The following is a 26,270-nucleotide window of genomic DNA, read 5'->3' on the forward strand; positions in this document are numbered from 1 at the left end:
GTATAATGCAACCAAGTATTAAGAGAGGGACGTGCTGTGATGAATCCCATGGATCTCGCAGTGAATCCCGGCCTAAAGTGCCCTCGCAGCTGGTCAGGGAAAGGCAGATGCTTCCTGATCCTGGCTTTGGGGGTGGTGCTCTGCAGGAGGATCACTTGGGAGGAGAAAGGGCTCAGGGAGGGCAGAGGAATTCAGAGGATGAGACACAGTATTAGTCTTCTCTTAAAGGAGAAATGTTTCCACTCCCACAATATATAATGGCTTATTGCCAGCATGACACTTCTGTTGCACGGGTTAACCACCTCAGTGTGGGTGGAAGCAGCCAGAGCCCTGTATGAATAAAACAAATACAACTCTCTCTCAAATTCAGGGAACTCAGACAATTGAAAATCCCCCTAACATCCAAAAGTGCAATGGAAGGAGGTTTGTAAATATTAACCACATTTCATCTACAAACTTATATTCCTCTTTATCAACCAGTCTGATGACTTATTCAAATACTATTCCCTTAGTAAAGTTTGTGGGGAAAAGAGATCAACGTTTAAGAAAGAAACCTGTTTAATTTTCTTATTTGGGACTCCAAGTCCCATAATTCCCTGAGTCCTGAGATGAGGAAGAGGGATGAATAGGAACTAAGTTGTAGTTGTCAGCTAATTAACCTAAATGACCCACACCTGAGGGAAACTAGGAGTCTTAAATGGCCCCCTCACTTGAGGGGTTCAGAGAAGCTGAAGGAGTCAGAGAAGCAGAAGCAGAGAAAGCAGTGTATGTTGTCTGCAGGTGGAGGCAGGGTTAATAGAGCGATAAGACACCAGGACCACTGAGGGTCCTGAGAGGTTTGGTGCCTCTCCTTAGCCCCCTTGAAGAGGATGTGCAGCAGAAAGATGGCATGGTGGAAGAAGCTGAAAGATCTCCGGTGACTGGGTTGCGTAGGGGATTTGCAGGAACATGGGAAGCTCCGAGATGATGTGGCGGCAGCAAGAGCGAACAACCAGAAAATTGTCTCCAAGCCGAGAAGAGCCGCAGAAGCCAACGGCCAGGGAGCGCCGAATGAGAGCGACTCACCTAGTGAGTTTCCCACTTGCAAGTGGTACTGGAGCGCTCAAGTGCTGCTTACGTGCGCCAGGTCAGTCACGCTGCTCGCGTGTGCATGACAGAGGCACTTCCATTGAATACCGAACTTTTAGAAATCCACAAAGGTAGCATTTAATATAACAAAGTAGCTGTGATGTACCTTTAGTGAGTTTTTGGAGATTCCCACAACCCGGTGAGAACACAGTATTAAGAGTTGAGAATACCAAGCAGTGCCAAAGCCAATAGAGAGCTAAAGCTAGGCCAATTGAGAACACTAAGCAATACCAAAGCCAAAAGAGTGCTAAAGCTGGGCCAAGTGAAAACACCAAGCATTGCCAAAGACCAGAGGGGAGTAACAAGAACCTCAAGGGTTGTAGGAAGAGCTACTCCTATTTTTTGCATTCATTTCAGCGCACAAAATCGAGAGGCATCTTGGCGCTAGTTACAGAAAGTGCATCGTACAGTTAAGGTCATCAGGAGTTGGGTGAAGCGGGATAAAGGCAGTGATAACACTATTGTTACAGCATTACCACTCCGGCTCCGCCCAATACCGGGCGGAAAGCGGGAGATTAAATCTTGGACCCAATGGGAATGGGGACTTTCTCCCCCACTCCCCGCAACTCAGGAATAGCGCCGTACTGAGTTCCAGTAATGCAATTTGAGCTGGCGGCATCCCGGCAGAATTACTGCCGGGATACCACTAGGCTTGTGATAGAGCCCGAAGATTGTAGTAATATGCATCAAAGTTATAGTGAAGTACACAGTCTAGCAAAACCTTGCCTCATGGTAAGGGGGCTACTACAGATGTGTGAATAGGCATGAAGACAAAATCAGTAGGAATACATGGTCTGGTAGAGCCTTGGCTCATGGTGTGGGGGGATACATCAGGGTGCAAATTTGGGTAGGTGCACTGTCTGGCAAAGCCATGCCTCATGGTGCGGGGGGCAACATCAGATGTACAGATACCCAAGAGGGAAGATTAGAAAGGTCCTGCCTACTGGTCCATGTTGGTGTACAGTGGTGTTGTAGAGGACCCAGCAGGCAAAGGGAACGATAGTTTCATGACGTTACACTTACATCATAGGCTAACCAAGTCAGAATAGGTGGTTGCAGCAGGGGGCTTAATAAGTAGTACAATATGATAGTTACAGGTAGGTTAAGTTGCAGATGCAGCACAGGGCTGAAGAGTCAAGTGGAGTAGTTACAGAGACATGAATAATGGTTTAAGGTGGGCAAAGGAAAATGCATCATGACAACACAATCTGTGGATTCATAATTCAAGCACTGACAAGCTGTCAAGCACAGGTTAGTGCTCTGGTAGTATAACTAAGAACTGAAGATGGTCAGAACCATGCATAAGGCAAAGCCGCACCTGCAACAGCAGGGGCTACATCAGTTACGCCAATGTTTGCGGAACAGTTTAGAGAACAGTGATGATGGTGATGGAGTGTAAAGTTAAACAAAGGTTGCCTTGGTCTGAGGGCTGGGCGAGATGGCATTGTCAGCGAGGTGCGCCGGGAGGTAAATGCAGGCAGCAGTGTTAGTGGTAGGGACGGTGTCCACATCATCGCAGGTAGGAGGAAGACAACAAAGGGAGGATGGGGCAAGGCGGGAGGGCAGAAATGGTGAAGAGGAAAATGGATAGCTGGCAGTAGACAATCTTACCTGCCAGTTGGCGTTGCAATATTTCCATATATTATAGCTGCTGGTCTCGGATTCCTGTGGGTGATGGTGACTGTGAGAAGGGCAGGGGGCTCCTGCATGCCTAGACAGGGCAAGACAGGGGCCATCATGCCATCTGTACTTGCACTAGGAGAAATGTTGTCAGGCCTGGTATGCTAGTTTTTCTGTTTAGATAATTCGGAATCTTCAAGGCCTTAGAATGATTACTGTATTACCTTGTTACCTTCCCACCTCAAAATGCTTTGAAGCACTTCACTTGTGTATAAGCGCTATATAAATAAACAATCAGTCAAAACAATCACAAGCATTACATGCTGCCCATGGATGGGGCTGGCGTCGCCTGCCAGCTCCCAGGAAGGGGTTAAATGAAGCTGCAATGTTAAGAAGAATGTGCTTAACCTAAACTCACATTGCCAAAACCAAGGAGCCACAAGGAAATACTGTATCTTAGCTACTGTTTAACCATTGGAGCACAAGGGAGAGAAAGGTAGCAAACAAGCTGTCCTTCTTGAAGAGGTTATCCAGGGGGAGGGATGAACATTGTTTGTAGAGCCGATGTTCTATTCCCTGAAAGCTGCATTTTGATACCAAGAAAAACTATTGAAGTTGTTGTTATTCTAAAATTTACCATTGAAGTGCTTTTCTCTGTTGTAGTGGAAGTAAACGACGGGCAGGCGAGTATATGACCATAGAACAAGAAGTGATTGCCCACAACAAATCTGGTGAAAGGATGAGCCAGGCAGTAGAAGGTGCAGAGTAGTAATAATAGAGAACCACATATTGAGTTGTGACTGTTGCAGATGAGTTGTGAAGCTTGACTGAAGATAAGCTACAGTTCTTTGTGCTGTTTGAATTGTGGGATATCATCCTGTCCAAAGTACTTGTTTCTACTACAAAGGTGAAACAGTTCTCATTCCAGGAGGAGTGAGAATGTATGACTTTCTCAAGAATTGTAGTAAACCATCCTGATCAAATTATTTGTTGTTGCTACAAATATAAACTGTATTGAATTTGATTTCCTTGTGTTTCCTTGTGTTTTCCTTGTGTTTCCTTTTGTTTGGAGAAAACCCTTTGTTGAATCTGGGGAAGGGAAGTTTGTCCAGACCACGACAAGAGACATTGATCATACTGTGAATCAGGTTGTGTGTTAAATAATGTTGTTGAGTTGAATTTCCTTTTTGCTTTGATTGTTGTATAAGTGTGAGGGTTAGATATCCCTTGGTTAGAGTCTTCCCATTGGTTCCTTATAGGCAGGGAAATCCTCTTTAGGGTAGGGATAGTGAGGTGGTTGTTCAACCTGTTTTATTTAATAAAATGGCAAAACTTGGAACTCTACAAAGTTGTCTGCCTCCCATTTCTGACCCCTCACAGTACCCTGCGCCCTTCTGAAGCATGGATGAGCACAGATGGGCCTGACTTTGGCTAAGCTTCGGCTGGAGTGAGGTGCTTCTGCTGCATCTGTCCGCTGCACCTCCTAAGAGCAGCACCTTCATATTACACATTCAATTGGCAGGAGCCACAGTGTCTCCTTGTGTCAAGGGAGTCAAGGAAGTGGCATCCTACGGCAACTATTTCTTCCAGTTGTTTCTTTGGATAAGACGATTATGATTTGTTAATAAAATAGTGCTTACGCCTAAGTGCTGGTCATAGAACATATTTACATGCATCATTGTCATCCCAACCGAAATTGGTACTCATTTATCGGCCTGGAAGGATGAAAGGCTGAGTTGGCCTTGCCAGTATTCGAACCTGCAACCTTCAGATCACATATAGATCACAGTAGCGAGTGCTGAACCTGCTGACTTATCTTACCAGTGGTCTCTCCTTTGGTCTAGGGAGCCATGTTACACAAGTATTCCTTCTTCAGAGTCCTTACTCGTTCTGAGCTTTCCCACCTGACTTCATAGTGTCATGAAAAGTGCTGGGCTCCCTCGCTTTTCTCCTATCATTTGCTTCCTCAAGAAATTAAAAATTAAAAAAGGGATTTGATTGATTATTCCCCACATTTAAATCACCTTCTACTACTGGAGTAATATTATCTTCGGTCTTTGATTGGTTATATATTAATTTTGACAGATTACTTCCAATTAGCCCTGACAAGGATTTAAATGCTGATACAGCATTCAGAGCCAACTTGGATCACTTTGGATGTGGAAATCTGCAGTGAGAATTTGCAAATGCTGCAAGTCCCTGTTTTTTTTCTTGTCTGTCAAACACTTCTGCTTTCATAACACAAACTAAACATGAAATCACGGTTTAGTGTACATTTGAATATCTCTACCATGCCCCTTGACCTCTTGGGGAACATTATAGTGTATACATCCTTGCACTGTCTTCAGGCCTAGGTTTTCTTGCATGGTTTGAGGCATTCTGGGACACATAGATTACCAAACCCTTCCCTGCTTCAGTGTTATTGGATTGTGTAGACTAGCAGGCCTGCAGGAACCCACCTCTTCCAGCCTCAAGGAAGGCACTTTAGTAGTGAACTGACCAAACCCACCCCTAGCAGCCAGCTACAGCACAAGTAAAGGCAAGGAGGTAAGGGAATTCACCACACTACAGATTATATTAATAAGACCCCCACAAGGGAGTGGGTTATGGTAAACATGTTTCTAATTCCAATGCACTGTTCAGTATAAAACAGGTTTACCTATTTACAGGGGAGCTCTGAGGGTGTAAACCGTGGTATGTTGTGATGGGGGATATACAGTGCTAAAGGTGCATGGGTTTAGCTAGGTTTGTCTGTGAAAAACAGATCCACAAATGTTGAATGTCGCCAAACATTTACAGGGGTAACATGTGAATGGTCATTGGTCCTTTTGAGAGATGATTTCTCCGCACACTAATATTAACAGCTCAAATAAAGTTGCTTATGAGAAAATAACTTTAAAAGAGAAGCATGTATATGCTCAACAAATCTCCCAAAAGAACCAAAACAAAATTGAAGTCACATTGTGCTTGAGGCTAAAGAGTGGAAGGAACCTTCCTACCTAAGGCTATATTGACATTCTAAACTTTCAAAAAGATTACAATGGGTTGGTACTGAAAATCCTGATTAGCCAGCCCTCATGTGATGTATTGTTGGAAGGAGGACATACCAGCACTATCATACCCAACACTTCCACTGAGAGAGCCTAGGTCTAACATGGTATCCACTCTATAGCTAAGAAGTCCGATTTGAAAGTTCCTCCCACAGATTCCTCATCTTTTTAAATATCATTCATGTGCAGAACGGTTTGTACATTTTTCTGTCTCTATCAGCTGGGGAAAAGGCAAGTTTGAAAGCGAACTGAACTGTGCATGTCTCTAAAAAGTCTTTCAATTTATGGGGATTGCCATCAAACTTGCCACCGGGTAGGGGACCTGGAGGTAATTCGGGGCTCACTGGGGGGGGGGGGCAAACCATTTGTTGTAGAAATACATTTTCCTGTTCAAGATTTTGTACTTCCATGGTCAGGGATTGCACTGCTGCCACAAGCCTTTGCATTTGATCCATGGCTGTCGGCAGCGGCTTTATTCTGGACATCGCTATCTATCATTAATGTCAAAATAATGGTAGCTAATCTCACTACTATGATACCTTGCACTAACCTTTGTCCGACGCAACAGCTTGAGGCTTATGAGCAATCTTCCGGGAACCCTTATCCCCAATTCCACTAGAGACATAATCAGGGGGAACAAAGGTTCGAGGGAAACCCTCTGGGGGAAAAACCCTCATGAACTGCTCGCTGAGGAGGTCTTGCTATGTTGTCCTCCTCGGTTATCCATGTAGTGTGGAAGTTTGAGGAATCCGGAACTGTTGTGGAGGATAGGAATAACTGTTGTCATGCTGGAGGAAGGTAAGATAAACAGGTAAGGACAAGTTACGAGTAAGATTGATGTATTTAGAGGGAGGCGTGGGATTTCTACATACCCGGAGAATGACACAAGTGATTCTCCGGAACTGAAGGGAGGTGTAGAGGTCAGAGTGGTCGTGCTGGAAGAAGGTGAGAGGGGAAGATGTAAGGGTTGCAGGAGTATGGACTTCGGATTCTAAATGGGGCAAGCAATTCCTACATACAAGAACGGACTGTTCCTTGTGAAAGGCATGGCTGGATCAGGCTGGGTAAAATGCAGAACAGTGTTTTCTGGTAGATACTAGTTTGTCAGAGAGTAAAGAAAGAACATCAGTCTGAGAGAAAGTCTTGGAGCTAAATTGTATGAAGGATAGCATACATACTCACAGAGTGTCTGGAATTGAGAGTAGTGTCGCGCCAATGTCTTGACTGTGGCTGCATAAATCCATTGCTGGATACTGACATGGGTGGAAACAGGAAGGAGACCGGAGGGTGACTGAGGGCTAGACCATTACGTGGAACATTGGGCGCCATCTTGGGAAAAGGCCGGAGGATAGGACTGATCCTTCTCCATCTGTTCAGATGGAATGTTGTTGAATCCGGGATGTGACAGAAACACTCTGAGACGCATCCTAATCATTCCAGTGAGTGGACCAATGTTAAGAAGAGTGAGAAACACTAAGGGATATATCCTACTCATCCCAGTGAGTGCCCACAATTGTGCTCAGCCTACTTGTCCCAGTGAATAGCACGGACCCAAGAAGAGTAAGAAACAGTATGAAACTTTTCTTACTCATCTCAGTAATATAAGAATTGAACAGGAGAATAATAATAACTGTTGGGTTTAAAATTGAGGAGGAGAAGCCTACAAAGAGAATGAGTAGGGGAGCAAAATACTTGGAAAAGTCCCCTATTAGACAAAATAAATAAGCCAATCAAAGAGATAGCTAAAATGGGTCAGCAAGACCTTGTCCACATACTCCCACACACCCTTCAAGTGCATAGGTTAGCAGTATTCACAATCCTCCATGTTAGGCTTCTGCCTCAAGAATCACAAAAAAGGCGCATGTCACAGACCCAAATCTGCCTCCCACATAGCACTTGAAACCCGACACATGCTATTGTGATAAAAAGGGAATGAGTTCAGAAGGATCACATGACTCTGTGTGTATACATATATATATATGTATATATGTATATATATATATATGTATATATATCTATATTCAATGAAAAAACGTTGTTAAAGGGACGTTATGGTTAAGTTGCGCTACTACAAACCTATGGTTACAAGTAAAACCGGAAAACCCCTGAAATACGCCAGTTAAGGTAAGCTAAGCAACCATAACTCGCGCCACCACCGTGCACTGCTAAGAATAACACCCATGACATCAAAGATGACTTCACAAATATGATTGATATGTGTGGGATGTTTTAACACACACATCCAAGCCCTACAACAGTACTGTGCATTGCTGGCAGCAGAAACATCAGAATGGCCCCTGGAAAGCATGCTGCTCGCTCGAAACCATCCAAAAATGCGCAGTAAAAACCGGAAAAATAGGCTGCCACCCACTTTTGCCTACATTAGTGAGCAAAGGAGATCACTGCCAAAATCCACCATTGGGCTACCCACACAGTAGCCTGAAACCACTTGGAAATAGCAATACTGATTGCCAAAAGCAACCCAGAGCTGTTTGGGAATTCATTTTCTTGATTGTCAAAAATGTGCTAAAATCATGGCTCACAAATGCCCAAAAAGATACAACCTTCTTGTTGGGTGTTCCAGATGACTCTACCGCAAGAATCCACATCAATACAATGTCAGCAAGAATCATATGCTATCAAGTAAAATCCCCATTTTGAAAGATATTGTTGTAAAGACAGCTGTCAAAAATGGGTGCAGTACAGTTGCTCACCTCTACCAGAAAGCCAGCGTTTTAAAACAATTCTTTGTAAAAACTGAACAACTGAACCCAAACTATGCCAAAGAAGAGAATTCCATCAAAATGCCAGATTGAGTGCCACACAGTGATTTCATTGTTGAAAAAGACTTGATTTAAAGATGTGTTGCTTATTGTAAGTTTATACATGTATTTTTTTTTACAAGGAACTAAGTTGCAATTGATTAGAAGGCAATCTGATTTAATTAAAAGTTCAAGAGGCCTGCTTCCATGAGAACCCTTCACACCTGGGGCCTCCCTACCAACAGGACAGGAGATCGCATGGACATGTTAATTGGAACTGTTGTGAGAGGGAGGAGATTTCCCCAAGCCAAGTTCTGGGGGGGCAGACCAGACTGAGATGTGAATTCAATTGAGAGCAAATATATGTTTTATAAAATTGCAATTTACAAAGTTTACCAAGCTGACAGAAATGTCAAAGTTGGAGATTCTTAAAATGACAAATTCACTCACAGTTCAAGACTAAGCTGGACGCTGTGTGATGTTCTGAGTCCAAACTCCGTAATTATTAATATTGTAGCTGCAGTGTTTGTGCTAGAAACGTAAATAAATTACAGTAATATGCTCAGAGAGGGTGTGTACGTCTGTGTAAAATTTGGTGCGGAACCAATCTTGGCAAATTCACCAAAAACAAAAATAAGTCGTCATTTCTGAACCCAAGCTCGTAGGAACATGGGGCTTGAACAGAGACCGGTCTGAATTAATCTGTGAGGTGTACATATATTCTCAACAACTTGTGTATCTGGGAAATATGATTTTTATGAAAAATTGATTTTCTAAATAAAAGCAAAGGGGAGTTTCTTCACTAGATTGTAAAACACAGCATCACTCTGACTCGTTCTGACATGCTAATCCTTTCTCCAGTCAGGTCACAGGGAATTTTCTGACCTATCAAATCCTTAGAGGGTTGGGCATGTAGAATCAGCCTTCCCACCCACTTGCCGGACCAGATCCTGACAATATCCAGACTCCAGACTCCAGATAGATCCAGAGACCAGACTCTAGAACCAAGCTCTAGAACCTGAAGCGGAGGCCTAACCCAAAAGCTGAACTCTTCTCAGCAGGCCTGTAGAATCTAGCAACTTGATTCTCACATTCAACAGCCGGGCTGAGCTGTTCTATTCTAGCCAAGTATCCTGTGCTAGGACCGAGGTCCAGACCCAGAAAGCAGCGCTGTATCCCGAACCCGTCAGACCCCGACCAGAGGACGTGCTGTGAGCAGAACCAGTGTCTGGTGGCGAGTGAAGTCCAAACCTGACCAGATCCGTGACGAGGCGCATTCCATTCCAAAACTAGGAGTGAGTATCTAGTCTAGAACTGTATATAGTCATCTCTTAGTTTAAAGAAATCATATTCAATTAGATTTCAACCTGTCCAGAACTGCATTAGAATTTTGTGTCCATCCTGTGATTTCAAATCTGTAAAAGCGCCATTTGTCAATTCTGAAATCTTGACTTTATTTCTGAAAATCTACCTCCACAAAAACGTCCGTATCTTTTGAACCGCACGTCCTAGAAGCAAAATGTAACTGTCATTTTAAAGCGAAGATCCTAAGCTTTCCAACAAACCTAATACAACATAGTTTATCCGTAACCTTATAGTTTTTCCGTTATCACGATTTACGCACGTGGAAAAAGTGCTGCGAATTGCAATTTAGCTCAATTTCATTTTCTGTCAAAATAGCTGCTCTTGTTCTCAATTGCTGAATTTCGTTTTCAACCTGGTAATCACTCATGAATCACTGCTAGTGTTGACCTGAACTAACCCAGAGTAACTCTCACATATCCTGAATATCCGTTAGTGAATTGAAAGCATTTTAAGTATATTTTCCCATCGATTGCAATCACTTTCTAAAGCGTTTTGACCTGTGTTTTAAAATCATATCTGTTTTCTCTAAGCTTGCTGGGGGGACGTGGAATTGAACTACATTATTGATTGTATTCTTGAAACCTGTGTACTCTCCTTCCCATCTCTTCATACTGCATAGTGGGGGGATTGAGTAGTCACAGGGGAAAAAGTGACCATATTATCTTTTGATTGAAATCATATCAAGTCTATTTCTGTGTTGCATTCTTTCCCATTATTGCATTTCCTTGAATCACATAAGCATTCTCTGCTACAGTATCTTCCATATTCATACTCCTAAGTGATTAAAGAGAGTGTCAATTTTGTAATATTACCCATTGTTGATTACCGTCCATATTCATAAGTGTGCTATTCAGATATTATTTTGTTCATAAAAGTGTGATATATATATTGTTTAATTCTTCAAATAAATCTTTTAATTTGCAAAACAAACCTACTTCTTGGCTCAGTGAGGTCACGGGGAACTTTGACAGGAAAATATATAAATAAGGGCTTCCGTTGGGCAACCCAGACTAGGCATTGATTTAGTTGGCATCCTGCATTGAAGTCACTTACAGATGCGCGAGTTATGGTTGCTTATCTTACCATAACTGGCGTATTTCAGGGATTTACAGTTTTTTCACTGAATTTGATAGGTTTTTAGTAGAGCAACTTAACCATAACGTCCCTTTAACAAAGTTTTTTCATTGAATTTCATAGGTTTTTATTAGTGTAACTTAACCATAATGTCCCTTTAACAAAGTCTTTCATTGAATTTCATAGGTTTTCATTGGTGAAACTTAATCATAACGTCCCCTTAACAAAGATTTTTCATTGAATTTCATAGGTTTTAATTAGTGCAACTTAACCATAACGTCCCCTTAACAAAGTTTTTTCATTGAATTTCATAGGTTTTTATGAGTCCAACTTAACCATAATGTCCCTTTAACAAAGCTTTTCATTGAATTTCATAGATTTTTATTAGTGTAACCTAACCATAACGTCCCCTTAACAACGTTTTTTCATAGAATTTCATAGGTTTCTATGAGTCCAACTTAACCATAACGTCCCTTTAACAATTTTTTTTCAGTGAATTTCATAGGTTTTTATTAGTGAATCTATACCATAACATCCCCTTAACAACGTTTTTCATTGAATTTCATATGTTTTTATTAGTGTAACTTAACCATAACGTCTACGAACATCTGACTTCATTGCGGACCTTCCGGACAGTGCCACATGACCATATGCTGGCGCGCGGCATGATGACGTGTGTAAGAACGCATCAGCACTTCACGATAACATCCGTGCTTCGCGGACAGTTCTGCTGATCTAGGAACTTTCAACTTCAAAATTTCAAATTTTCCCTTGCACTGTCCAACACATATTCCTACTCATCCATTAACAATCTAGTACACAGTACATACTATTAGCAAAACTGCTATTTATCTTAAAATGGAATCAGCTAATGCCATCCCTCCTCCCCAAGAGACACCACCACTGCTGTAATCAAGGATTATGAGAAACACTGCCCCCTACCTTAGAAATAACACACACGCAACATTTTCCCCTGTCCACCTGCCCCTTCATATAAGTGTTTGGTGCTGCTTCCCTCATTTCCCACCCCACCATGTAGTGCTGAGGTGTTTGCAAACTTTTCAGGTCTGTTCGCGAACATCCAAGCTGTTCGCGGACTTTCGCTGCAAAAAACACCCTTTTTTTTGCTTCTTGCAGCCATATCCCATCCCATTCTCATCACCCCTCACCTCTCCAGAGATTATTTGATAGGTTTGACAAGTGCAATGTTGTGTTTTTTAATATGTTTTTACCGTGATGTCTGCGGACACTGACCGCTGTCCGCGAATCCAAGATGGCGGGCGTTTCCAAAAATCTGACACACTTCACGCTCCTCACCATCCAATCAGCGAACACGTTGCATGTCTGCGGACATGACGCAAGCCGATTAACCAATCGGTGTCCTGTCCGCGGAGCGACCAGGGAAGTGTTTCCGCAGAGCGGACATAGATATCACTAATTTTTTGTGACCTACTTTTTGGTCGTTTTAAAAAAACTACTGGACGGATGTTCACCAAATTTACAAAAGCACGCTTTCGGGACCAAGCAGCTGCTCCTGCTGCGAATTTGGTGAAAATCCATCCAGCGGTTTGGGATGTAGGTGTGAGCAAAGTTTTTTCCCCATTCATTTTGGGGCCCCCCCTGTAACTTTGCCCCCCCCCAGACCAAACCTCACCAAACTTTGGCCAGAGTTGGCCATATACTTTTTTAGCAAAGTTTGGTGTGGATTCGTCGAGGGGGAGCAAAGTTATGAGTCGCCCAGAAAGTGCTCTTCCTATGGGTTTAGCAACTTAACCATAACTACACGGCCACTACTGTGTGCCGTGTAACATATATATATATATATATATATATATATATATATATATATATATATATATATATATATATATATATATATATATATATATATATATATGTAAAAAACTTGTACAGAAGCACAGGGGTGGACAGCACTCCAGGAGCAGCAATGCAGAAAGATTTCTAAACTTCCAGAAAGTACAACCAAAATATCCACAGAAACGAAGTTTCCTTTATTCTGTGTGCCATGGAAAGCAAGTTTTTGCAGGCAACAACACGTTTCATGGTAACAAACCCATTGTTCACAATAGAGGGTCATAACACAAAGAAGGGACTAATAAATGTATCCTCATATCTATGATTGCACGGCAACACTGTCAACAGCCTAGCATATACATTGCTAAATACTGGTGTAAAAAAACACAGACATTTAGTAAAAAGGCTAGTAATGTAGCTGCTAGTGTCGCTCTAATGTAGTAATATCAGAGAGACACATAGCATGGAGAAACTCAGCATTCATTAAACAGCAATAAAGGATCGATGGCCCCATAGTCAAACAGTAATTAAGACAAAAAATAATATAACAAAAAAGAGCTTTGCTATATAGTCCATATGGCAAGATATCAGGGAAAGTTCCTTAATTCTATGGGCCTCATTCCGAGGCTGGCGCAAAGGGATTACCAGCACCGGTAAGGACACCGGTGCCGGTAATCCCTTTGTGCCCTATTACAAGGTCACTTTGCGGGTACCGCTAAGGCCGCCTGGTTTTACCAGGCAGCCTTAGCAGGAGCCGCAAAGGGTCCAGGGAGCAAATAACGGTACCGCAAATTGCGGTACCGTTATTTGCACCTTCCCCATTCCCATTGAGCCCTATGGGGGCTCAAATGGGAATGGGCAATAGTATTTTCAGTGGGGACTTACCGGTCAGGCAAAGGTCTGACTAGACCGGTAAGTCCCCATTGAGTGAGGGCGGATTCGGTACCGTTATTGGAGGCAGCCATGGCGATATTAGCGCCATGGCTACCTCCAATCTCGGAATGAGGCCCTATGCCTTTTGAATACTATATATGTACCAAGGGACATAAGCTGCTAATGAGCGGTAGGCTAATGCAGCGCTGATAATTAACTGATGCAATTGCGTTAGGGTATCTGAATGGCCGTAAGGAGGTGGATAAAACAAATATATATCCAATATAAATGTTATGATGAATAAAACCTTTATATCATGTTTCTCCATGATGCTACATGCCTGCATTACAGATATAAAAACCTGGTAGATGTCAAAGGAAACCAAAGGAGGTATGCCTCTATGAGCCCACATGGACCACATATTGACTGTTGTACATTACAGGAATCATCAAGTATTGACAAATATGTACAAATACGCAATAATGTAAAATGTCTAGTGCTGTTGCAGGAAAATATGCAAATGATATGGGTTAGAAACAAAACACAGCTGTGCAAAATGGGACCGAAAATTCAGTTCCTATTAAAGGTTCGGAGCAGCAATATAATGGCTATGTGCAAATATGCAATAAAGTGGAAAAAGTGCAATGCTCAGCAGCGTGCTGCATATATTGCACATGTGCAAAAAGTGCCCATAAAGTGACTAGTGCAAAGATAACAATGTTAAAAGAGATCGAACATTAACTAGCAACTGCCGAATATCAAAATTACAAACCTATACATGAAAGCTGATAAATCTTCAAGATAAAACAGAAAGCAAATCGCACAAACAAAATTGCAAATAGACATGTTGACTGGTAATAATATTGCGTAAAGGAGGTCAAATGGACCGTGATTCGTACCGATTCCTGTATGACCAGTTAGATACCTTGACATTACAAAACCTGAGATAAGTCTAAACTAGACCTAAGACTATACAGTAAAATGCATTATAGAGACTCTTGTGTAAATTGTGCTGAAAAATACCCTCTACGGGAGCAGACCTAATAGAGCTGAATCAGCCGTTAAAATATATGTAGGACAGCATTAAGCATATCACCAATGAGAAAATATTATTCATTACCAAAACCAGCGATTCAGTCTGTATCTTAACCTCAGGGGACAAAGAACTCAAAAAAATTAGAAAATAAAAAAATTACAATTCGGTTCAAGAATGAGACAGAAAAATAAAGACTAACGGTGTAAGCTATCAGTGGAAGGCCAAAGTATTACATGGAAAATGCATGTTTTTTTTCTGAAATGAACAGTCCACTGAATAAGCTCATAGAGAGAAATGCAGAGACAAGAAGGTGTATGAAAGAGGTGTATGAAGAAACAACATGAGAGACACAGCATAAGGAAAACTTGAAGAGGAATGAAGTTAATCAGAATTATATTAAGTGCACAAAAAAGAATAGAGTTCCTCATCCAGATTATGTTCTCTTGGACTTTTTGTCTCCAAACCTAAAATGTGTTTTGTCTCCAATTGTCGCGACATAAGTTCACGATTGCCACCTCTTGGTAATTCCAGAATTGAGCAAATGCCAAAATAACGAAAACCATCTAGTTTACTGCCATGTTCTGTTTTAAAATGTACCACCATCGGGTAAGAAGGATCAAGATTTCTAATAGCCGTTATGTGTTGCAGCACCCTCAATTTAAGCTTGCCAATGGTGCTGCCGACATACCATTTCTCACAGGGGCATGTAAGTACATAAACAACATATGGGGTATTGCATGTGATCCTTGACATTATTTTTATATCTGATGCCAAGACAGGATGACAGTGACTAGTGGTGTTGACGGCATGTTGACATGCCTTACATTTCATGAATATGAAGAAAACCTGAGGTGTTTTTGTTTAGCCAACATGCACCATGTGTTTCAACAATGGTCTTCATAAAACTGGACACTAAATTGTCTTTCAAAGATGCAGATTTCCAAAATGTGATGTTGGTTTTATCACCTAAGATGCCACTCAAATCTTGGTCCAATTTCAGCACGTGCCAATGTTTATTAATTATGCGACTGATAATTTTAGACACACTTCGATAAGTTAAAATAAGGCATATGTCATTATTATCTTTGTCAGTTTTCTCAATGAAATTGGATTGTGAGGAGAGAAGTACAATCTTTTTCTTTTGCTTTGATATAAGCCCTCTCAAGAATTTTCTTGGGGTAACCACGATTCAAAAATCTGATGGCCATACGAGCACATTCTTCATCAAAACTGTGCATATTGGAGCAATTTCTCATGATTCATATGAATTCCCCGCAGGGTATGCTCAATTTCAAAGACGTCGGATGGTTACTGGTGCCATGCATTGGTATGTTGGAACTGATGGGTTTACGATATAATGCTGTCCTAAGTTCACCCTGAGCCACGGTAACAAAAATATCCAAAAAAGTCATAGCAGTCTTGTTATGCTTTCAGTGAATCTTAAGTTCAATGATTTGCATTAAGAATGTTAACGAAATCCAACCATTCAGTAGTGGTACCATCCCAGATGATGAATAAATCATCAATGTATCTAAGCCAAAGGGCTCTTTTGTCGGTATAGATACTGTTCCCTGGGTGCCATCCATGGTTAAGTTTGCAAACAAGGGAGCACATGTAGTGCCCATGGCTGTGCCCTGTAATTGAATATAATACTCCTTGTTGAAAACAAAGATATTGTTGATCAAACAAAGAGAAATCATCTCCAGAATCATGGTGCTATGTTGAGAAAGTTCATAGATCTTGTATGTAAAAAGATTTCACAAGCACGTAAACCATCAACATGTCTAATAGACGTGTAAAGAGACACCACATCAAGTGCTGCCAATAGAAAGGTGGCTCCCCAAGGTATACCATTTATTTTACTCAAAAAGTCCTTGGTATCTCTCACATATGAAGGAAGAGATGTAACAAAAGAGACCAGGGTTTTGTCCACCAGTTTCAAAACATTTTCAAGGAGAGCTCCACAAAGAGTAACAATGGGTCTCCTAGGTGGTTTTCTAATGTTTTTTATGTAACTTAGGTCAAAAATAAATGGTAGGTATTATGAGGAATTTGGGTTGAAGAAATATGCACATGTCCTCATCTAGAATACCTTTAGTTTGCCATACTTTAAGAAGATCGGAAAGTTTGGAATTCATATCTTCAGAAGGATTGCCTTCCAATTTAGCATAACATGCTTTATCTGTCAATTGTCTTTCAGCTTCAGAAATATAATCATGTCGATTCATTAGGACTACATAGATTCCCATATCTGAGGGTTTAATAATGCAGACGGAAAGTAAATTCAACCTTTTCAGAGTATTTTGTTGTGAACAACTCTAGTTATGTTTGTAAAGTAGGTTCTTCTTTCTAATCTTCTTCGAATCGCTGATGAAAAGTCTTGAAATGCTTCGATGTGTCCCCCTGGATTGAACATGGGATTAAATCTACACTTAGACTTGAGTTTGCTTGTCTCAGACAAGTCTCTATGGATATTCATCCTATTCCACTCTTGATCGCTAATGTCTTGATGTGATGGACTTTCACATTCCAAATGTATAAAATCAATAAGAACTTGCATATCTTCAATAGGCACCAATGTATGTCCAAGCAGTGGTTCCTTGGGTTTACGTTTGGGCGGATTCAAAGCAAAGAATTATTTAAGTCTTACTTACTTGTCAATATCAATTCTCGTTTTCTGCATAGTCGTAGGTGTTGGTAGGACTGAAATTTAAGTCCAGTTTGAGCATTGTCAATTCATCTGAAGAAAAGCAGTGTGATGAGAGGTTGACTATTGATGTTACAGTGAATGCCATGTCTGTTCTTATAGTTTCTTTGTCCCAGAGTGAGTTGCCCTCTCAGACTTGTCCGTCTCTGATGCGCCTCAAGCGCCTTACCGCCTTGTTTTTTACTTCCTCATTGACCCGTGGTTTTGCCGCAACCTTTGCCTCTGATTCTTTTTTTGTTCCTGTTGTGTCAGCTGTATATACCTAACAGTCTCATCTCCTCTAAAAAAATTAAGTTTTCTTGGAGGTTGCTCACTTTCACTTTCAATCGTGCCAATTTCAGAGGATGATGGATCCGATTGTGCCGGTTTTGCAGGAATAGGGTCATTCGAAGATAAATTTTGGCGAAGAGTATCAAATCGTTTAGCAAATGTGAATACCCTTCCCCTCTCATAATCATCTTTATCACTGATACATTTCTGCTGTTTCCTTAATTTGATGTCATCTTCAAAAGTCTTGTACCTTTTTTCCATATTGGTGTGAATTAGTTGACCTTCTTCGCTGGGGGTAATTGACAGCCATTGTTCTTCAATTTCCTGAATTTTTGACAGTATTTTGTGCCTGCCTGTTTGTGCATATTTAATTAGAATATTCAAGAAAGTGACAGAACATGTATTACTAGATTCGCCCCACTCTTGCAACATAGCAGAATCCTGCTCTTCAAACGATGGTGTGGTAAGGATACGTAAACCTCTAGTAAACCTCTATAGTTCTGGAGTGAGTGTTCTTCCACCACTTGCTAATTTCCCTTTTCTGCAATCTCTCCAGCTCTCTCAGTAGTTTAACCTCATTGTTAACTGAGGCCGCCTGGACTACACCTTTTTTTTGATGTTGCTGGTAATGGACTGGGTTTCACTGAACAAGGAAATTATGTCATTGATAGTGCACACAGGGTTGCGTAAATACTGGACGTTTTCCTGCTTGAAACCGTGTTCACTCCTTATATGTCAATTTCCGATGTGTAATGGTTTGAGAATAAGCTCAAAAACAGATACCTTAGAAAAACACTATATGTAAAGTAGAGACTGCGCGGGTCAGACTTAGCATGAAGGAGGTGTTCACCATCACCCTCCGATGCTGGGAAAGCCACCCGTTAACGGTTCGTCCGACTCTCCGCCCAGTCGCTGATGCCTTTTGATGTGAAATCTGCCAGGTATTGCTGGAGCGCAATAAAGTGTCTCCAAAGAAAGAAAGAGACGCCTTCTACGCTTCTAAAAAACGTGTATAGAAGCACAGGGGCGGACAGCACTCCAGGAGCAGCAACACAAAAAGATTTCCAAACTGCCAGAAAGAACAACCAAAATATCTACAACAACGAAGTTTCCTTTATTCTGTGTGCAGTGGAAAGCAAGTTTTTGCAGGCAATGACGCGTTTTGCGGTAACAAAACGCTTGTTCACATTAGAGGGTCATAACACAAAGAAGGGACTAATAAATGTATCCTCATCTCTATGATTGCACGGCAAAACTGTCACCAGCCTAACATTGCTGAATACCGGTGTAAACAAACACAGACATTTTTTAATGCAATGCGAATGAGTAAAAAGGCAGTAATGTAGCTGATAGTGTAGCTCTAATGTAGTAAAATCAGCGAGACACATAGCATGGAGAAACTCGGCATTCATTAAACAGCAATAAAGGATCGATGGCACCATAGTCAAACGGTCATTATGACAAAAAATAATATAACAAAAAATATCTTTGCTATATAGTCCATATGGCAAGATATCAGGGAAAGTGCCTTAATTTTATGCCGTTTGAATACTATATATGTACCAAGGGACATAAGCTGCTAGTGATCGGTAGGCTAATGCAGCGCTGGTAATTAACTGATGAAATTGCGTTAGGATATCTGAATGGCCATAAGGAGGTGGATAAAACAAATATATATCGAACATAAATGTTATGATGAATAAAAGCGTATATAATGTTTCTCCATGATGCTACATGTCCGCATTACAGATATAAAAACCTTGTAGATGTCAAAGGAAACCAAAGGATGGTATGCCTCTATGAGCCCACATGAACCACATAGTGACTTTTGTACATTACTGGAATCATCAAGTATTGACAAATATGTGCAAATACGCAATAATGTAAAATGTCCAGTGTTGCAGACAAATATGCAAATGATATAGGTTAAAAACAATACGCAACTGTGCAGAATAGTACCGAAAATTCAGTTCCTATTAAAGGTTTGGAGCAGCAATATAACGGCTATGTGCAAATATGCAATAAAGTGCAAAAGGTGCAATGCTCAGCATTGTGCTGCATATTTTGCATTTGTGCAAAAGCACCCATAATGTGCCAACTGCATAGAAATAAAGTGACTAGTGCAAAGATTACAATGTTTAAAGAGATTGAACCTTAGCTAGCAACTGCCAAATATCAAAATTACGAACCTATAACATGAAAGCTGAGAAGTCTTTAAGATAAAACAGAAAGCAAATTGCACAAACAAAATTGCAAATAGACATGTTGACTGGTAAAAACATTACGTAAAGGAGGTCAAATGGACCCTGATTCATACCAATTCCTGTATGGCCAAATAAATACCTTGACATTACAAAACATGAGATAAGTCTCTAAACTAGACCTAGGACTGGACAGCACAATGAATTATAGAGACTCTTGTGTAAATTGTGCTGAAAAAAACCCTCTAAGGGAGCAGACCTAATAGAGCTGAATCAGCTGTTAAAATATATGTAGGACAGCATTAAGCATATCACCAATGAGAAAATATTATTCATTACCAAAACCAGAGATTCAGTCAGTATCTTAACCTCAGTGGACAAAGAACTATATATATATATATATATATATATATATATATATATATATATATATATATATACACACACACACACACACACACACACAACACACAACACACACACACACACACCCACCCCCCTTGAGGATGTTACTTCATTTTTGTTTGTTTGTTTATTCATTTCTAATGCGCACCAGACCCAAGGGTATCAGGGCGCAGCAGTTACAGGATATGCAAAGCTTAGTGATGCAAGTGATGCCATAATGATGTAGGTACAGAGCCATTCAATGCCACTTGGTGGCTGCGAGAAACATGTTTAAATCATTCCGCCCTTACTTCCGAATTTGTATAGCGTGGCTTTGACCCAAGGGTATCTTGGCGCAGAAAGAAACTAGACTCCTAAGAGGGAAGGCAATCGTGAATGACTTTTCAAATAGTGAGGATTCTGTGCGGGGAGGGCAGCTATTAAAATCTATGTTCTTCTCCATCCTGCGCCCCTAACGGTCTCTACTCCTCAGTTTGGCATGGTGCTGTGCACTTTGAGTGGTGCTGGCTGACCCTTCATGCCACTGTACCCCTTCTTCACTCACAACCTCACTCCAAGAGAGGCTCTAAGTAACGCAGGAAGGGCAGAACAGCGGGCTCAAGATATGTGTATAAGATCTGAGCATTACACTGCTGTGACACATGGGTGAGCAAAGGAGATAATCCTCACCAGGTACAGTCTCAGTCCTTCAAAAGGCTGAGGAATTCAGAGGAATCCGTGGACACAAATGTCCCGTTTCTTTCAATTTCTCAAGATCTAAATCCCTTTTTGCCGAAGTAGCTGACAAGACTTCGCGGGAGCATGAAATATTCCACATATTTTAATTTAAAATGTTAATGGACGTATTAGAGTAAATTAAAACACGCCATTTTTGAGGACTAGTTAATCAGATAAGGAATTATTCAACCTATGAAATTGCACGATGCACAAGGTGCACCTGATCCCTTGGATCTCAGGAAATCCTGCTTAGGATGCCCCCCCGCCCCCAACATGCCATTATGCACATGCCCTTCCTTACCAGGTTACTTCCTATCACATGGTCACCATAGGCATGTTTCACAGTGTCGCTAGGGATCCCAGTCATTAACATCTACAAACACAGTTGGGAAATACAACTATTGGAGTGAATACATTGGGTTGGGATCCACCACACTGCTTAAAGGTTAAAAATGTGGTTGCATAAATCTAATATAATATTTTCTAATCGTGCAGTAACAGAAAAATGAATGAAAACCTACTTTTTCTGTAGAGGAACTCGGCAACAAGAGCTGATACATGGATGTAGCACATTGCAGCCTGAAAGAAACACAGAAAACCATTTATTAAACACATCTTCCTATTATGGTTTGGTTAATATTCTGTGAATTGAACATCGGCTCACCTCAGAAAAATCCCCATTTTTGACATGAATCTTGGCCATGCTGTCCAGCCAGGTTTTCCGGAGCTCTGGGGTGCTGGCGTAGGATTTAGCCAAGCTGTACTGCAAGTCAATCAGCATCTCAGGGTCCTTTTCATGTTCTTTCATTTGTGCCGTCGCCATAATGACTGTACGGATTCTCTTAGTCAGGTCTTTGACCTCTGAGGGGAATGCAGTTACCTAACACAAAACATTCCCAAAACAACAAAAAAGAGAACAGCCATCAGAATATGTATTGCATTTACCAGCTATCACTTCTAGGGTGTCTTGAAGAGCAGTATTCCATATTGAAACTCTTGATATCCTTTCGCCCCATCACTCTGGTATGACTGCTATTTTCTACACTAATTTCTTTACTATCCCTCTTGATTCTGAGATAGTTCCTCTGCTTTTAGGATGAGATCTTGAAACTGCTGTCAGTGCTGTTGCAAGTGTAAGATCACACAGTAGTATCCTGTGACCTGTGCATTGGCTCTTGGAACTCCACCAATCTGGCATTCACTAGTGAACCGAAAAACATATTTTTCAATTGTGTAATGATGTTCTTTCAGTCGATCCCAAAGATAGACACATCTTAATTTTAATTGCACAATTAAACTCTTCCTTCTCTGACAAAGTCTACATTTTCCACCATTATTGGTATTTACTTTTTCTGATGTTGCTGTTGCTTTCACAGTGGGATTCTCCTGGATATGATATTGATATTATATGATATAACATTTATAACGCGCCTATACACAAGTGTTTCAAAGCGCGATGAGGCAAGGGAGGGGAAACAAAGGGAGGACAAAGACAACGATCTTACTAGGCCTAGTGACATTGAGATCCCGCAATTGCAGAGGGGATGGGAAAAGTGCCAGGGAAAGGGGAGGAAGGGCAAGTGCAGGACAGAGGATCAAAAACGAGTAGTGCGGCCAGCAGGTGGCAGTGCAAGGGTTAAGTACAGACAACAAGTGTCTGATAAGTGCAAATAAAGGGGCTGTAGGGTTGCAGATACAGACCCAAGTGCAAAGGTTGCCACAAGGCAGTGCAGGTGTGCAACTGGGCGGGCAGGGACCTGGGCCCGAAGTTCAGAGGGTAGCCAGGTGACCAGTGCAGTATCAAACAGGAGATCAGTGGTACTTCCTCTCCGCTCTCTGCTGCATAGAAAGAGGGCCCCTTTTCTCATGATGAAACCTAACCTCTTTTCTGTTCTGTTCTTACCTTGATCAGGTTTGACAGCCAACTCTCCCTCTCCACCCTTGCCTCTATAACGCCTCTAAAGTTCCATCCTAATGACTCTATGCCCATTACCAACTCCTCTTGGCGACTTATCACTTGAAGCTGAATAGGTGAGAGATATACCTGATTCATTATCTGAATACATCGCATATCTACCTGCCTATCTCTTAAGGGGTAGGTGACCTTCTCCAGGTCTTGGGGTTACCAGTTCTGATGCATCAATCAGTGTCTTGTAAATGTTCAGTTTCTAAAAGCTCTAGCATTTGTTTACACTGTTAATGCTGTCAACTTCATTTGACAGCTGTGTGAGTTATTTTCAACATAATCTTGCCACACTCTTATGCATACAAACTAGATATCACTTTTTATTCCCCCATATCCTCCAAACTACAAATCTGAAAGCCCCTCCTACCTCTCCTTTCACAATGTTCACATAATTTTCAAATGAGTATCCCTTCATGCAACTAAAACCCTCTTTCACTGCCAAGCCATCTTTCTGAATGTGGCTCTTGCCATCGCACACCAACTTTCCTTCCAGTCTCACAAGGGCTTCCACTTAACTTATCAAAGCACCCTAGTACTCAGGCGACCCTTGAATCCAACATCTAACTATTTTCCATCAAAGGGAAATGGCGCCACTCTTGCTGTCCCAACCAATCACCAAATCTGCATACCTTTCCCAATTAAGAGCCAGAAGAGGCATGGGAAATGCCAAAAAAAACCTGCTTCATCACATGCATTGCCCTAATGTGTGCAACATACTTTCACATTCATTGAACACTCTATACACTAGCCAATGCTGCAGCATCTGCTTACATTAATCACTCTTTATGAAGGCTTCAGCATATTCTTTTGTGTCAAAGTCACAGTGACCAGATCTAACTTCAAGCCGGAAAACCCATCTTCTCCCTCGCAGCAACTCCCAACAAACATTCCACCTTTAATTTGCACCTCAATTCCTTTACCTTCATCTCTGGCCGCAAAGTCCTCTTTACTATTATGAAAACACAGCCTCACCCCTGAACTCATACATGCTGATGTTACACAATGGACTTGCCTCAACTGTTTAAATTGTTTACATTACCCTACCAATCCATTCCTCACAGCCAGCTGTGAAGAATAGTCCTCACACATGACATCATCAGAGGGCTTCTTAAAATACCCTCCCTCAATCAAGCCATTAAACATCAACCATCCCTTTCCTAGCTAAACTACTGGTTAAACATCAACCTTCCCTAGCTACACTACTGGTTAAACATCAACCTTCCCTTTCCTAGCTACACTACTGGTTAAACATCAACCTTCCCTTTTCTAGCTACACTACTGGTTAAACATCAACCTTCCCTTTCGTAGCTACACTACTGGTTAAACATCAACCTTCCCTTTCCTAGCTACACTACTGGTTAAACATCAACCTTCCCTTTCCTAGCTTAAGTACTGGTTTCTATTTTAGCTTGTCAGCTCTAAAACATCAGTCTCTTCGAGATTAACTGGACGGACAGATTGTCACCCACAGAGCATCACAGAGTCATTGATTACCGCTGACCTAGATAACAGGATAATGCAGAACACAGGTAGTTGCGATGTCTACCCTCGCCAGCTCAAGGAAACTTTACTCACCAAAAGCCTTGCTACTTGCCACTGAGCAGACCTGCCATGAAGAGGCAGAAGCACCAGACACCAAGAGTGCCAGCAAGCAATCTTTAGAACCTGTGGCCTGTAGTTGTGAGCCAAGAAGGATCAAAGTACATTTTAACCAAGTGTGCAAGTCAGACCTTGTGCCATGGGGAGGCCTCACTTACCCAGGTAACTGCACTTACCCTGATGACTGAGAAGTGGGAGCAACTTGCACTGGCTTGCCTGGAAGTTGTCAGACTCTGTGGTCTGCAGTTGCAACAGAAACCCAGAGTAAGGATAAGCAATGATAGCCGGATCAATGTTCTAATTTCCAACTTTATCCTAGAAGTCAAATTGATGGGTCATCATTAAGTAGACCGTGACAGCCCAGGGGGGAACAGTGACTTTCTGTTCATTTTTTAGTCACTCTGCGAAAGCGTTCTGAAAGCCATTTCTTAATTTTACCTGCACCAACTTCATTAATTTCCTGCATCAGTAAATAAATATACTCTGTTTGGACATTCCTATATTCAATATATTATGGTGTTGTACTACATTTGTGCCTGGCCTGTTCCTATCCTACGACTTGACCTTGACCACTCGACTACTGCTTCCAACAGGTGAACCATGGAAAGCTTTCAGAAAACCATGTTCCTGGGATTATGATGTCTTACTCCTACCCTGGACACAGGTCTAGGGAAATCCTTCTAACAGGGATGATATGACATCATGTCTACCAGCCTGCCTTTACAGAGGACTATGATCCACAGCTGGATAGTAATGGATTTTTCAAACCTTGTTTCAGCTAGCACTGCTGCACAAAGGAAGCCCTTTTCTTCCACCCTCTGACTTTAGGGACACCTTCCAAACATTAGTACTGTTATCCCTGGATGGAGGCAAACGGCACCAATCCATTTTCATTGTCTCAGCGTCGAGCCAGACTCTCTACTTGCACCAGGAAATTCAGCCACATCTCCCATTCTGAGAATGCTTCACCAGCTGCTGATCCTGCCTAGATCATACTTTAAGCAGCATATGTTATATTCCAGGCTAATCGGTTCAGGCACTGCCTTACCTAGCCAAAATGATGGAGTTAGCTCAATTCCAGATGCTGCAACATTGCAAGACTGGAAATGAACACATTCTGGAATTAGAAGACAAGGAATTCTGCACAACAACATTCCACCAGACATCCAAACATTTCCTAAATTATAAACGTCCAGGAATGAACTGAAGACCATGCAGTGCAGGGACTTCCTTATGGCGCATAAGAGACCTGAAGTGCTTAAACCTCATCATGCATTAGTACACTTTGCTACTTCCTGTCTAGGATTCTGCTATATAAATATTCCAGCATAAGACAATGTGTATTTTAGAGCACATATTTAACCCCCTCCAACCCCATTAGAAGACATTGCACTATAGACAGATATCAAATGTTTATTGTTACCCAACTCATTGGTATTCATTTTATTGACCTCAGAAGGAAGAGGGGCTTAGTGGACGTGCTGCATGAGGTCAAACACAGATCCCTATAGTAGATGAATTAGTCCACTGAGTCACAGACCTGGCAAGCACATTATAACATGCACACATCCCTCACAGGCCCAACACTAAGTCTACCCCTCATCTACTACAGCCAACACAATTTCGGTATCAAGACCTTTTGGGACAAATTAGCTCACATAAAATGTCCTTCCTTAACCAAG

The 26,270-nt window shown here is 41.5% G+C and overlaps 1 protein-coding gene across 5 annotated transcripts in view; it reads right to left on the bottom strand.

Annotated features, from left to right (window-relative positions):
* Nucleotides 1-26,270, bottom strand: part of DOCK11 (dedicator of cytokinesis 11) — a 1,707,663-nt gene that overhangs the window by 342,463 nt on the left and 1,338,930 nt on the right. For all 5 annotated transcript variants that reach the window (XM_069612850.1, XM_069612848.1, XM_069612847.1 and 2 more), the window contains 2 exons: nt 21,688-21,903; nt 21,545-21,602 (listed from right to left, as the gene is read on the bottom strand). In XM_069612850.1, coding sequence (XP_069468951.1) covers nt 21,545-21,602; nt 21,688-21,903 — 274 coding nt within the window. The remainder of the gene's footprint in view (nt 1-21,544; nt 21,603-21,687; nt 21,904-26,270) is intronic.

The sequence above is a fragment of the Ambystoma mexicanum genome, chromosome 5p (genome assembly GCF_040938575.1).
Source record: "Ambystoma mexicanum isolate Mex_15411 chromosome 5p, UKY_AmexF1_1, whole genome shotgun sequence".
NCBI lineage: Eukaryota > Metazoa > Chordata > Amphibia > Caudata > Ambystomatidae > Ambystoma > Ambystoma mexicanum.